Below are 15,094 nucleotides of genomic sequence, written 5' to 3' on the forward strand. Positions count from 1 at the left end.
CCATTTGTCACGTGGTGAAAATCAGAAGATGAACTCTGCTTGTTATATTAAACTTTTAATAAAAGAATGATGATACCAAACATAAAGTACAGGGTATCTAGAAAAAAAAAAAAAAAAAAAAGCATTACACTTGCAACGACAATAATTGCATAGAACAATCTTTCCAGAAAAAAAAAAAAAAAAAAACAAAAAACAATACACACAGTGGTCTGGAGATTAAATTTCAGAAACAGGGGTTCAACGCCTTCCCACCAGTAAGTGCTCACTGAGGCTATCGGGAGTTTAAAACTACAGTATGTGGCGCTAAATGAAAACAGTCTTTACAGACACTGCAATAATGTTAATCTCAGCAGCAAACATATGATGAGACAGAGACGCACATCTGTACAGGGAGCAGCAGTAATGCTGAAGACATTCTGGCGTGTGTCCAAAGAGTGTCCAAACATGATTAGCCATTAAAGATGAGCTCCAGCACCCCCAAACAGGCATTCACCTTCCAGAAGTACCCTTAAGCAAGACTTCTGCAAGTACCAGTGCTGCCTTGTTCTCTATACAGTGCTCTGAAGTCCCTGTAAAGAGGTGCGTGCAAAAACAGCACTTCGTAACAGGATTGTACAGTATTACAATAATATATGTTTTGGATCACTTCTGATTAAAAACAAGGGACGTTTAAACAATAATTATTAATAGCAAGAGAACAAATAAAGGCAAAAGAAACCTGATGAATGGGAGTGTGTGGTGGCTGGACCTAATGCCACGAGCCTTTTTTTTGGTTAACTGACTGGGTTGATTCATTCCTTATTATTGCAGTTTCTCCAAATCTGGTCTGACACGCTGGTGCTAAGCCAGAGGTCGGTCAGTAAAGCAGTCACTTATTGCATTTCAACAGCATTCGATGCTTGTCTGCAGTACAGCAAGATTAGATTAGTGCACACACTTAACCTCATGAGGAAATGTACCGCTATGGGTCCTTCAAAAAAAAAAAAAAGCTTCCGTCTTTAAACAGTACGCAGAGCCCTGTTTTGTCTTTTTTTTTTCTCAGACCCAGTATATACCCTTTAAGCTCGATTCATTCAAACTGATTTATTGCAGCATACTAACTGTGACATTTTCCATATAAATTATACATTTAGTCCCAGCTGGTCTTAAACTTTCTTTAAGTTTATCGACCTCTTCGGGAGGCACTTGAACAGTTGAGCTCTACGCTAACAAATACATCTTTCTCTGTCTATTCTCCATGTTTGTCTCGTTCAGTTCTGCTGGAACCACAGAGACCTCAAAAGGAAACCTCTTGAGGCATACTCATTAGAAATGTTTTTCTCTTTTTAATGGAAAAAAAAAAAATAACGATTTCCTCCGGGGAGATTTATCTCCCGCCTATATTTATCAGTGTAGTTCATTAAATTTCCGGACAGGAGAAAAGGCAGCAGAACTGTATCTATAAGGCTAATATCACAATTAAATGCTTGGGTGAAAAATAAATAAAGATTTAAAAAAAAAATAATCTAAATAAAGCAAGGCTATATATTTAAAATGTTAAAAGGATTCTTGAATATAGTTTAGAAGAGTAAGGGTAATGTCTTTGTCATTATTTGCGTACTCTGGTATAATAAATGATACACAGTTAAGTCTTTCCTATTTTTTTAAGCAGCTGCTTCCCTGATAGCTTTGGACTAAATATCTCAATAACTCGATCATCACATTTCTGGTGCAGAATTCATACTGTAGAAACACTGTACATTCATGCAGTTTTTAAATAAAAAGTCGAGGTTTGGAGATTTAAGGTGATGAGCTAAACCTGTTTGATTTGTTTAAACGCTGGGAAAAAAATAAAATAAAAATAAACTGCCTGGAAATGTGTGGTGTGAATGTTTAGAATGTTACAAAAAAAGCAAGTCACACGTGAAAGCACAATAAATCTATTTCCCCCCGCTACGACGAATAAAATACGACAATGACAAAGTCCTGAAATGAGGAGTCGAGCATCAGTCCCCTTCGTAACAGGCGTGCATGCAAGGGAAAACATATTAGACTCGATGGCTTCGTGCTCCTTTTCTAGTTCCAACTGAAGCAAAAGAAACAGTGGAGAACGTGTTTTGTCCTTGTCCAGAATCGTTCCTTTTGCTGGGGGGGTGTTCACAGTGCCAGTCGCCACGGGGCAGAATGTTTGAAACGTCTTGGTTCAACCGAGCGGCTTCACGAGGAAGCGTGTTTGTAGTCTCATCTAGCGAGGCTGGATCAGGACGACAGATCAGATTTCATCGTAACGTCGAATCGAGGTCCAGAACTTGAAGCAAAGTAGCGAGAGAGAGGGAGAGAGAGAGAGAGAGAGAGAGGGAGAGAGAGAGAGAGGGAGAGAGAGAGAGAGAGACCAACTCTGCTGTGTGTGACTGAAATGTGGAGACGCAACATAGATACATAGATACACGAATACACACACACCTGACCCCCCCTGACCCCTCCCCCCAATAACCCACACACAGTCGCAACAAGGATGATTGAATGGAGGTGCTCAGTGGCTACCGTCATCCCGAGTGCAATCATTCTTCTGCTTGGCCAGTTTTCGGACCATTCTCTCCAACTCTTTGCGAGACTTCTGCTCCTCCTCCAAAAACTGCTTCATCCACTTGTTTTCCTGTAAGAAATAAGTCTGGTGTGGGTGCCGCTGATATGTTGGTACTTGCGCTTTATTTGCATAAAAAAAAATAAAAGGCTGATGAGTTCTGATTTTATTAATCCGATCTATTAATATCTGCCGATATACGACCGAAAGGCGTTAGTCATCAGCTGCTGCATTAAACCACATTTCCACCTAGAAAAATGTTTAGTCAAACACTTTCATTACATTCAATCCATTAATGACTAATCACAACAACTGTAACACCCAAAAAGATCTTACTCACTTTTTTTAATTCATGGACCTCGTCCTTTAAAGCATACACAGCATCAACTAGACTCCTGAAAGGAAAACAAGACAAGTATAGATTTTACTTTATAAGCAGCTGCTCCTTGTCCAGGAAAGTAAAATCAGTTTGTCTATGAATGTTATACAGGCTGGGCTTATAACCAGGTCAGGTGTGTGATGATTTATTCCTAAACAGGATCGATATTGAATTTCTAAATCTAAAAAATTCATCTTTACAAATACTTATGAATCATTAACACAAAGAGTTAACAAAATGAAAGACAGTAACGATATCCTTACTTTTCCTCAATAACCGTCTGCCCGTTGCTCTTCATCTCCTCCACGATGATCTTCTCCTCCTCCGGCAGAAGCACCTGAGGGATGCACTCTTTCCGCACTGCTGCATGCACACACACACACAAATTAAAGGGCAATCTTTAATGACGGCCGTGTCGGCCGTTGAAGAAATCCAATCTAAAATGACATTAAATAATCGGTTTCTCTTTTGTTTCTTGCACAAACACATACCTGTGGTTGTCTGGTGCAGGCTGGCTCCGGTGCAATAAGCCTCAATCACTCTCAGTATCTGAGCATCCTCTTCCAGAGCGACTGTGCCTATTAAAAACCATAGATCGTCGTTATAAGAAATACGTTGTTTCATTCGTCAGATGGTGTTGTGGTGACACACATTACTACTATCATCAACAATGAATATACACAGATAATAATTCTGAAAACCATATTAAAAGGTTCTCTTTCAATGTGTATACTCATTTATACTTTTCATGTAAAGCTGATAAGCTCCTTGGGCATTTCTGAGTGAGGACACTTCAAAGAATTGTCACCACAGTGATGATGATGAATGTAATGATATATGAACAATAGCTTAGCTTGTACATGTGACGTTTGCTTCTGCTCAAATTTCAATCAAGAGTCTTATTATAATCTCTGAGACAACAATTGTAGTATACGTTTTGGCAAAATAGGTTAAGCTTGTATTATTCCCTCCATACTGCAGTAAAGTAAAATTCCTACTTTTCCTTATGTGAACCTCGTCATCAGAGGGCTTGCGGTCTTTCTTCTTGTTGCCCGGCAGGAACTTCTTCATCGGCCGAGGGCTCTTACTGGAGTCCTGAAGGAGTGCAATAAAAAATTCAGGACATCTCTGTACACACACACATGCACACAATGAAACACACACCTGAAAGCCAAGGCTCCAATCCAAACAGAATGCAAGCTTACAGGGACGTGCATCCCGTGTCGACACACAACATCAAGGAACGAAATACCATCAACAAACAAGGCAGCAAGCATGTGATGACGACTGCAACTGAACCGGCACGGCAACCTATTGGTTGATATACATCCCGATTTAACGGGGCGTAACGAAACAAACAAAAAAACAAAGCAGAAATAATAACAAAACTTCTTTACGAGACTTACTTCCTGCATCATATAAAAAAAGAAAAAAATCGTTTGGGGGTACAGGAGATGCTCTAACAATCTGATCAATATGGAGCATATTTGCGATGAAAAGTGGAAACAATTTCCCAAATCAAAATGTGACAAAATATGATCTAAAATGTGTTGTGTTTGGTTTTCAGTGGCCTTGCATAGGTTGTCATTTTAAATGAACCCACATGAATTCTACTGTTATTTATTTTTGTTAGGTGAAAGGACAGAAGAAAAATACTTCCATAGAACCATGGAAACTGACTTTTATCAATTCATTTAATCAGTTCATTTACACTGATAAATTTAAATGATCATTTACATTTATGCTGCATCAAACCACAATAAAAGAGAGTGGTTTGATGAACGAAAGGTTTCCCTTTTTTCTGCCGAGTTGAGTTTAAGGTCTGAAAAACAGTCAAGGCAGGGGTTTCCTCTCCTGAATACATTAAAAGTGGAGGTGTAACAAATACTTGGTGATGTGATTGAACCAGTGCAAACTTTTGAATAATTTATAGTAATTTACATGATGTCATTTCTGCCATGTCTGGAACTGAGAAGCTTAGTCAAACACGCAGCTGGAAAACGAGCGTAAACCCATTCACGGGGCGCCCCAAAACTACACCTGACGTCTCTTCTCATAAGAATCAGGAGGAATAACTGACTGAATCCTCTGTAAAAAAATTTTAGAAGAGGCTCCAGGATTCAGAGCGCAAAGGTTCTTTCCATACTGGCTTGGTGTTTTGTGGACTCGTGTTACGCAGGTGGAAGGCGAGGTGAAGTGGAGTGGTTTGCCAAGTAAGTGGCGCGCTGCACTTTTGGTGCCAAGACCAGCTGCGTGTCGCACCATCCACCCTCTTGAAATAAACTGGCATCAGATCACACACAGTGCACACGTGTTTGGTGATTTTTAGCGATTTCAAGAACGTGTTTTTTTTCCGACCACCTGAAAGCAGAAGGAAGTCGCAAGCCTCTGACATTTAGCAGATTTATAAAGGTGATAGAGCTATGGTGTCAAAGAACTGCCGACGGGGGTGAGCTTCACATTTAATTTAGTGTTGCTGTGTTTTATTTTGCACACATGGAAAACATCAGTTCCCACCAGGTTTTCCTAAGATATAAAATCCACTGAAAAAGGGACATCACCTAAACTATGACAACATATTTTGTCTGTTGATTATTTAAATGTGCGAACGCATTCCAGTCTGAGGGAAAGACTCGCTTGAGCTCCATCTACAAGTCCAAAAATAGCACATAGAGAAGAATTTGCTACAACTTGTTGCACCAGAAAGCCCTTTCGAAAGCTAGCTGATACCTTAAATAGTGAGTTACTTGCTACAGGGAACGAGAAAGGGCAACAGAAAACAGGAAACCGACAGATGACAACGAGAGAGGAGTGAAGCAAACAGAGCGATGACATGTCAGCTGAATGCCGGGGTTAACACGCGCACACACACACAGGCAACCCCATCCCATCTAACCAACCCACATCCTTACCCACACACACACACAGACAGAAACAGAGTGAGATCTAACCTTACCTTCATGATATAAGACATCCTCTAAAGAAAGCAGAGTGGAGAAAGAGAAAAAAGGGGAGAATGTGTTTGATGAGAGAAGGATGTGATAGAGGGAGTTAATGGTGAACATTTTTACACCACCTCTTCTGTTCACCTATTCTTTGTCTACGCAGAATAGGTTGAATATTTGGGGTATTTAAAAAAAGAAAGACATATGAAGAAATGGAAAGATTGGAAGAAAGTGGTTTTTTGTTTTTGTTTTTGTTTTCACGAGTATGCATGCAGTCTCTGCGGTTATAAAAGACCCGTACAGCTGCAAGCCTGCTGCTTCGTCAGCCCCCACAATGGACAAGAATGAGTTCGGTGATGTGTGTGCTTGGGGTTAGAGGCCGCTTTAAAATGCAGCTCGTCCAAAAAAAAAAAAAAAAAAAAAGTACCAAGACACAGGCTGACTGATCAAGTACATTCAGCGCACCTCTAGACAGTAGGAGTCCATAACTGGAAGTTTTAAAAGTGCTGACTGATAAATGCGTGGCAGTTTCTACCTCCCACGTGGATCACAGTGTGTGCATCATATCTCATCAAAAACAAGCAGCTCAAAACCACCGGTGCAGTCACTGTTCTTAAATGCCAGGCATACTCCGTGACCAAAACACTTCCTCAGAATACCTGTATCTTTTCTTTTCTTTTCTATTTACTGCGTAACCATGCTTTCACTGGCACGCCCACTGTGCTGTTATGCTTGTCAACCAGGTCAGGTTGTGACCACGTGCAGTTTAATTTCTCGTAAACGATTAGAAATGAATAAACAAAGGTTTGTTGTCTTCATCAACAGTGGCATCAGTTATTCGAGTATGCAGATTACAAAATTAAGTTTAAAAAAAAATGAATATCTGGATGAGATTGGACTACTAGACTTATACTCATTTAGACATTGTACTTTTAGGAGGTCATCTCACCTAATACTTACTTTCTGGAAATGGGGGCATTAAATGTCCATAAAATAATACATATCCATATGTGTCACACAGTTGAATTCAACCCATTACATTACAGGTTTCTGCCAGAGTAGATTCACCTGGTAGCAAAAATTAGGGATAAGACTGGAGTTTTTTTTACTGGTGAAAAACTATATACCGTAAATTCCGGACTATAAGCCGCTACTTTTGTCACTTGCTTTGGACCCTGCGGCTTATACAAAGGCGGATGGATTTTTACAGCTAACGGTCACCAGGGGCGCACTATCATGTCATAGACGATGACACGAGGATTAAGAACTGACTTTTCTGGTACCTATAGTAGGCTGGTTATTTTGATACAGTAAACGGCCGTGTTACTGCAACTTTACTGCTGTGTTGGCTGTTTTCGAAAAAGACGCTGGTTATTTTGTTGAGCAGCCGGGTTACTGTACTTTTGCTGCCGTGTTACAGGCAAGCACTTTTACAAACAAATTAAATTTAGCCATTTAACGTTATTGCCTCGTCAAGCGTTGTAAGCTTTGTTTTTTGTTATACTGCACTACGACGGTAGGCTACTATGACTGCAGGAAGAGCGCTAAGAGCGCACCGTTGTATTATTTGTGCACTGCACGAATGCTGTTTGTAATGTCAAAGATGTGAAAGTTTGATCGATTGATTTTTTGTTTCATTGATCGAAAGATTTATGTTTGTCAAATGTAAATAAATGGGACGCTTTGCGTTTCCAAACAGTAATTTCTGTCCCGACAATCCCCTCCGTGGTAGAAGAAACTCTTACGGTAATTAAACATTAAAACACCAGCAGTTGTCGGGTGCGGTTTATAGTCGGGTGCGCCTTATAGTCCGGAAAATACGGTAATATATAAAATCTAAGTAGCTGAATCAGTTTTTAATTGTCGGAAACCCACTGGATTCAGTGCTGGTTCAGTCAACATTTTTAGTTACGCATTATTTTAAGGTGGTGGTAAATCCTTTTTTCCTTTTTTGACCCCCCCCACCTCCAGGGTTGGACTTGTAGGGGAGGGGGGATTCTTCGGGTCCCTGACCAATGGTGTGCTGCATGGCTGATCATAAGAAAGTGGCGTGGGTTTGCTTGTGCACCTCTACAAACTCCTACCTCTTTGTAGCCCAGTGCAGCGGAGGGCTTGAGGGGAGGCGCTGGGCGCAGACAGCTAAGAGACCAGGGCTTGCTGATCTTTGGTGGCTCCAGGGGCCCGCGACTGACAGCGCTGAGGCTGCCCAAGTGGGACAGGTGAGTCGGGGTACCGACCATACTCAGTGGCTTGGCATCCACGTTCTATATGGGAAGCAAAGCAGACAAGCAAGTGTGTGAGTTTTACTGTATATGAGCACTGCAAGACGAGTATGTGAGTTTGTCATCTCAGGGTGAGAATCCGTTTTCACACTTTGTGGAGGATTTACTTTTAGTACTGTTTTGACTTTATGTGAGTGTATGTTTGGTGACCTAACCTTTGAAATTGTGCCTGCAGGGCTGCCACCTTTGGTAAAAGGCTGAAGGTTTTCAAGCCATTCCTGTAACTCCTGGGCACTAGTGCAGAACACTGTGATACGTTCAATCATGCTTCCTGCAGCAGAAAAACACATGAACACAGTGTTTGTTCAATGAAAGTTGGAGTACATATGGCCGATACATACAGCTGATAAGAGAAGCAGATAACACAACCGCAACTACAACTGCCAAATTGAGGAGTACAGATGTCATTTTGTCATTTTTAGCAATGCATGACAGCAACAAATACATGATCAAATACTTAAGTGATAAACTTGTCCAGGCTTACAATGGTACCCCAAATACAGATAAATGACATTGACAATTTAAGGCTAAATGTTTACCACATTATCTGAAACAAATGCTTTATTTAAGTCAATGTCAATATACCTTTATTCGCAAAGTACAGACACAAGCGTGCTGCTCTCTTTCAGGGTACCGTCATGAATTAAGATAGCTGGGACTGGAATGACACCTATATGAACTGTTCAAGGAGCAGATGCTTGATCCAAGATATTTTACAAATCTTTCCATTAGTTCCATGTTTGAACAATATCGTTTACAACACTGCTGTCCCCAGTATACAAGTCCTTTTCATCAACTTCAGATGCAAACCTGTAATGTCAAAGGCGAAGTGGGCATTGTCCGCATCTTCTGCGTGCCTCGTCACGATGGTCCCCGTCAGCGGCAGTCTTCCCTGAATGGGGGAAAAAAAAAACAAAGGAGGAGAGAAATAAATTATTGATGCTGTACTGCAAATCTTGTTATCACCTAAACCACAATGTGGGACAGTTTGGTCAGGACAGGATAGCACAGCTGATCTTATATAATTACTATGGGTGGGACTCGATTAAAAAAATGAATCTAATTAATTAGAGGCTTTGTAATTAATTAATCTCAATTAATCGCATTTTAATCGCATAACAATATTTGCCCCCAAAGCAACATTTTTTAATATAAATGGATTTTAGTCAATCAAATAATAGACACATACATGAATACTGTAAACTGAAGGAAAAAAACAGTTTGTGGTGCCGTCACGTCTTGTCCGTACTCGGACCGGGACTGCTAGCTACCATCATCCACATTAAAAATCTTAGTTTAAAAGTTTAAAATTCTGTTCACTCCCACGGCTGTGGCGTGGTAAGAATAATCACAGTCCTATGTTCAAAAGAGAAACAATCAAAATGTAATTTGGGTAAACTGGCTCATTAAAGCAAACGCTTCATGTGTTTTTAAGTTCGTCTTAAAATAATATACTCTGAAATAGGTTTTGGATGGGTCAAAAAAAAAAAAAATTACAAAGACATCCATCTATGTGAAGCAATCTCAATGGGTCAAATCCCAAAAGGCTTCTTTTTGTGTAAAATGCCTTCTAAAGTAAGAATAGGCTGCAGAAGTCTGTCTATATAATGTTTCTTTTCTAAGATACTATCTTCCCCAGATAGTGTTTCCACAGAAGATGAAACAGAACATATCAATTTAGTACTGAAGAGGATGTGTATTTATCTAGATGTAGATAAATCTAAGGCAGTTCAACTTAGGACAGCTTTTTAAATTCCCCTGCTGAAGGTGGAAAAAGTTTCTGAGCTCAATAAACACCGTAAAAGACAACAAGTATTACTCAGATGTTTATTTTAAGGATTAATAAATACAAGTCTGTGTACACTATAGCTCACCTGATAAATAAAGCCACTCATCCGGGGACTGGCAGAGAGCATAACTAACACATTAGGGAAAAGCATCAGGTAGCGCTCCTCTTTTTCCTGCAAGAGATGAAAGGTTTGGTTGTGACACGTTCTATTAGTTACTGAATCCATGCAGAGAAATGACTTCATCAGCAGCCATTTCTTTTGTTTGTCACTGTTGGGAAGGTTTGTCATGTTGCTTGTCAAAAACCAAGTCCGATCTACTTTGGTCGTCACCTACGGACCCCAAATCATGTCTATAGCTTTTTTTTATTTTCCACAAGCACATTCTCGATGTGCTTGTGGAAAATAAAAAAGGAGCTGATACGGAGTTTGAGCTGCAAACCAAATACAGCGACTAGTGTGGTGGTTGGAAAGTGGTTGACTGAGATAAGAAAGAGGGTGAATCCAAATGTCGACTTGGGCTTTCTTCCAACCACATATTCAAAGACGACCCCTACACAGAAACCACACAAGAAAGAGGAGACGGCTTCTTGCTCGGCGTTTAGCCTACATAGGTTTCTGTTTTGACACTTGAGAAGTGAAATTAGCAACAAAGGAGGACAAGCTTGAGGGCACGCAGCTCATGAACTCTGGGATTCTAATAAGACATGTAGGCACCAATTTACATGTGCCAGTGTGCTGTCCCACAAGCAGCTATTGACTCAGAACTAAACTCTGAAGCAAATTATGGAGCCACATGTGCAAATGGGCATCAGTGTTTGCTTCATCAGAGGAAAGTGTCTTATTTCCACCCTAATGAAACTAAGATGACCTCCTTTCATATTTCTAGCTCTTCCTGAACCGATATTATCTTGAAATGATAGCGAAGCAACACTTACTCAATACTTTATTTAAAAGTTGAGCTATGATTAGACTCTTGAATCCTTGCACTGGGTTGCCTATTGTCTGTGCCTCTGGTAAAACGTATGTAAACGTGTATGACTATAAGCCGAATCTACCTGCAAGTACAAATAAGGTATCTGCAGGCATACTTTATTTGTATTTAAAGTATCCTGCAGGTATCCTTATGTGCCATAATTTAAAACATTAATTTTAAATAATGGCACAGTCCTGGAACTGAGAAAGAGGAGAACATAAGAATTATATTTTAAATTACTAAAGACAAAAAAAAACTGTTGTGCCATTATTTCATATCTGACTTGTGGGAGGGAATGTACCCAGCAGTCTTGATTTATAAATTAACTTAATATTTTTTTGTTTTACAAGGAATGACTCGTGATTAAAAAAACAAAACAAATCCTAACAACCTGCTGGGTAAAAAAAAAAAAAAAAACAACAGTTGATCTCTCACCTCACTGCAACCATTTCTCACATGGACCTGGGACATGTAGGCCACATGACCCAGGCTCTTCATGCTCTCCCCCTCCCAGCCGCGCACTGGTTCCGACAAGATCTGGAGCTCCAGGTTCTTTCGCTTCCGCAGGTCCTGGCACTGCGTCTGAACACACAAACACAAATCTATGAAGCACTCGATGAAATGTCACGGTTAAATTTGCGCTTTCGTACCGGTTAAAATAAATCTGACAGCTTACTGTACCTGCCACTACTTGTGTTGTACTTTCTTGCCTTTAAGAAATTCTGAGTAAAGGGCAGCAAAGATTCTTTTTCTGTGTGAAGGAGTCCTTCCTTCCTGCTGCTGTGAGACTGTACTACTCTGCCTGCTCCCAGAAGACCACATACGTATATTTCTATTGTGTTTGCCTTTCTTTTTTTTTGTATTTATTTGGTGTTTTACTTTTTTAACTCTTGTGTGCACTTTCCTTTTATTGTGTGCTGCGACACTGCAAATAAATAAAGGATTATGTTATCTTATCTTACTGTGGATGTAATTTGTTTTTGACGTTGTTTTTACTTCTTTATTTAGAGGTATAGCAAGTAACCTGCAACATAAAGTAGTAAATGTTCAGGTGGTATGCTGGGGCTCTCCCTCTTCAAGTAGGAAAAATGACAACGCAACATCTATGACTTTCCAGTGCACCTTAGTCAAGAACGATGTTCTGTAGGTGCAGAACTGCAGAAACTAACCACACACAGTGAAAACACACAAAGAACCTTTAAACTTGCAAATTGCAATGGGCAGGGTTGTGTGTGATGCTTTTCTTCCCGCTTCCTGTGGGCCCTGCTGAAGAGACGTGTGAGTCACTTCGTCTGTTCTTACAAGGAACTCTAGCTACAACGGGGAAACTGTGTCTCAGTTGTGTCTGTAGTTCATTCAGGTACAGTGCGGTTGCTCGTTTCTAATTAAGCCCTTCTAAGACAGCATTGCATCTAACACCCACTATAGGAACAACACGATCACATGAAATAAAGCAAAAAAAAAAAAAAAAAAAAAAAAAAAAAAACTTTCATTAAGTTTTCTTTTCCCTCACTACGCTAAGCTGCGCTTGATTACAATACACTGTCACGGGAAAAAAAGGCCAGAAACAGGAAATCCACCAGCTTTACGATCCAATAACTGAGAATTGATGTGGCTGGATTACAGGTTGTTTAACGAAGGTTTGTTCTGCACTGATGAAAATGAGGAAACTAATCAATGCTAAAGATCAACAGAGAAGTTTCAGATTAGTTTAAGCATCAAGATCCCTCTGCATGTCCAGACTTACCACTAAGCTCCTAAATGCTGCTGTTGCCTTTACAATGTCAGTATAGTCTGGGTGGGCTTCCTGCAACAGAAAGAAACATCAGATCAAAGATAACAGCCTGAATCAAGCCCTCTAAACATTAACACAAAACAAGTGGACATACTCTGTACTATACTCCATGAAATGAACAAAGGAAAAGATGGAGTGAAACTAACTTCCTGTAGATTTTTAACTAACTTCTAAGACATTAATATACATTGTCTGAAATTAGTAGGCATGCAATGTTTAATTATAGATTTCTTCAGTATATATTTGGAGACGTTTGTTTCCTCACGTACCTCAACATGTCTCTCTAACTCCTGCAGCAGAGTTGGGTATTTGTCGAGCCTCATGAAGGGCTTACTGAGGCTGGTGGTCAGGGTCAGGATACCTGGAGCACTCGCTCCCTGGCTCTCCATGAACTTGTCTAGATCCTCACTGTTAAAAAACACACAAGTGCATCGTTGTTAGCGCTCGGCTAGAGGTAATATGTCTTTGACTGTTCAGGACAAATTTCATGCACACTACAAAAATTTACATTTCAGATAACATGAGTAACTGAAGGAAGCATTAAACCATTTCTACTAAGGCACAGTTTAATAATACACTGAATAGTCATAACATTATGACCAGGAGAAGTGAATACCACTGACCACCTTGTGACAAAACTGTTCTGTTGGGAAACTTTTGGACCAGGCATTCATGTGGATGTTACTTAGACATGTACCACCCACCTAGACCAGACCAGGCACCCCCACCCCATAGCAATGACACTCCTTGATGGCAGCAGCCATCCCCAGCAGGATGCAGCCTGACACGGGCGCACACACAAAAACGCTTTAGGAACAACTCGAAAAAACATGAAGAACCGCACAAGGTGTTGACCTGGCCTCTAAATTCACTAGATCCCAAACTGATCAAGAATCTGTGGGATGCACTGGAGCAGGCCTGATCCACAGAAACCCCTCTTTTCAACCCATAGGACCCAAAGGCCCCCACTGATAACATTCTGTTACCTGACACTATGTCCATTCTCTGATGAGTCACAACTGTTCTGGAGGCACAAGGGAGATCTGCACAACATTAGGGAAAGTGGTCATAATGATTATAGCTGCAACCAGAGCTGCAGTTGGACTCCAATGAGCAGACAGCAGCAGGCAGCTCAAACAGCTCACAGCAGCATCAAAAAAGACTTGGTTACATGTTTCTAGGTTTATTTCTGGGGTATAAAAATCAACATATGCTTTTAGGTTTAAATGTAATGTTGGTATTAAATTATGTGACAGCACCTCCAATGAATTTGTATATATACATATAAACATTATGGGGGCTGGAAAGCGAACCTCATGAAACTTTTAAGAGGCACTCCATTTTTTTATAAAAAAGAGTATATCACATCTGTGGTCCACGTGAGAAAATATCAAAAGCAATTCAGATTAAGTTGCAGCAGAAATTAGATCATCAGTTTGGTTTTGTGCAGTTTCGTGCTTTCTTCTCCAACACTATCCCTCTGCTGCAGACTTTCTCATCATGAATCATCACAAAGTAACACCATTCATGAGTTTCTATAACTCTAAATATCAACTGCACACATTGCAATGCTAACTGATAACACTGGGTAAATGTAATGCAAAAAAGGAAAAGGGCTCTTGCAACCGAAATGCAAATGTGCTTACTGTGAAAAAGCGCTCTGCCTGCCTGTCACATAACCACAGCTCTATATATCCTGTCAACAGTTCACTTCCTGTGTGTAATTCGGCTCACAGTCTAGAACCTGACGAGGTGCCTCACCATTATCCAGGGCTACATCATGTGAATTATAGTTTTGCTACAGTTTTATTTTTAATGAGCTCATATCTGCAGCTCTTACTAAATATTGCTACAACAATATTGCTAAAAAGTGCATTTTAACGGTGATAATAAACTGAGGGGAACTATCACCACACAGGAGCTCTTTCTGCTCAGACTAAGGTCAATATCATTTACATAGGGGACGTCTGACACCTTGTGGCTTAAATCCAAACGACAGTTGATCAACAGAAAACAACACGCAGTAGTCCCCCAAATCACACACAAATGACCCACGTCTACTTTTCTATATTATAGTTTTGCGGATGTAGTCTCAGTTTTGGAAAAAAGTAAATCAAAGCAGATAAAACTTATTCTTTCCCAATGTAATATCAAAGCAAGTCTTCTCTCCATCACAGTACTGTATGCCTCTGGTGTTTTTGGTGCGAGGGCTAACCTGTGGTCAGTGAGGATGCAGACAGCCGAAGGGTGGCTGCAACAATACGACAGGTACAGACTCTTGATCTGACACATCTGGTTTAAGTAGCAACCTGCCACTCGCTGCTGCCCCTCTGGGACCCTGGAAAGTCAGAGAAACAGAGACAGATT

General features: G+C 40.3%; 1 protein-coding gene across 2 annotated transcripts in view; it reads right to left on the minus strand.

The window, feature by feature from the left end:
- Positions 1–112: 112 nt before the first annotated feature.
- The window catches only part of arhgef6 (Rac/Cdc42 guanine nucleotide exchange factor (GEF) 6), a 28,399-nt gene continuing 13,417 nt past the window's right edge, over positions 113–15,094 (minus strand). The window contains exons 10-23 of one of the 2 annotated variants that reach the window (XM_084550027.1): positions 14,943–15,065; positions 12,997–13,135; positions 12,680–12,739; positions 11,368–11,514; positions 10,044–10,130; positions 8,980–9,061; positions 8,325–8,440; positions 7,972–8,151; positions 5,899–5,919; positions 3,941–4,037; positions 3,434–3,520; positions 3,206–3,305; positions 2,904–2,958; positions 113–2,635 (exon numbers count right to left, since the gene is read on the minus strand). In XM_084550027.1, the coding sequence (XP_084406153.1) occupies positions 2,513–2,635; positions 2,904–2,958; positions 3,206–3,305; positions 3,434–3,520; positions 3,941–4,037; positions 5,899–5,919; positions 7,972–8,151; positions 8,325–8,440; positions 8,980–9,061; positions 10,044–10,130; positions 11,368–11,514; positions 12,680–12,739; positions 12,997–13,135; positions 14,943–15,065 (1,417 nt within the window). In that variant the 3' untranslated portion in view covers positions 113–2,512. The remainder of the gene's footprint in view (positions 2,636–2,903; positions 2,959–3,205; positions 3,306–3,433; positions 3,521–3,940; positions 4,038–5,898; positions 5,920–7,971; positions 8,152–8,324; positions 8,441–8,979; positions 9,062–10,043; positions 10,131–11,367; positions 11,515–12,679; positions 12,740–12,996; positions 13,136–14,942; positions 15,066–15,094) is intronic. The other variant, XM_084550028.1, reaches the window with a different exon arrangement.

Source organism: Chelon labrosus (assembly GCF_963514085.1).
Source record: "Chelon labrosus genome assembly, chromosome: 8".
Lineage (NCBI taxonomy): Eukaryota > Metazoa > Chordata > Actinopteri > Mugiliformes > Mugilidae > Chelon > Chelon labrosus.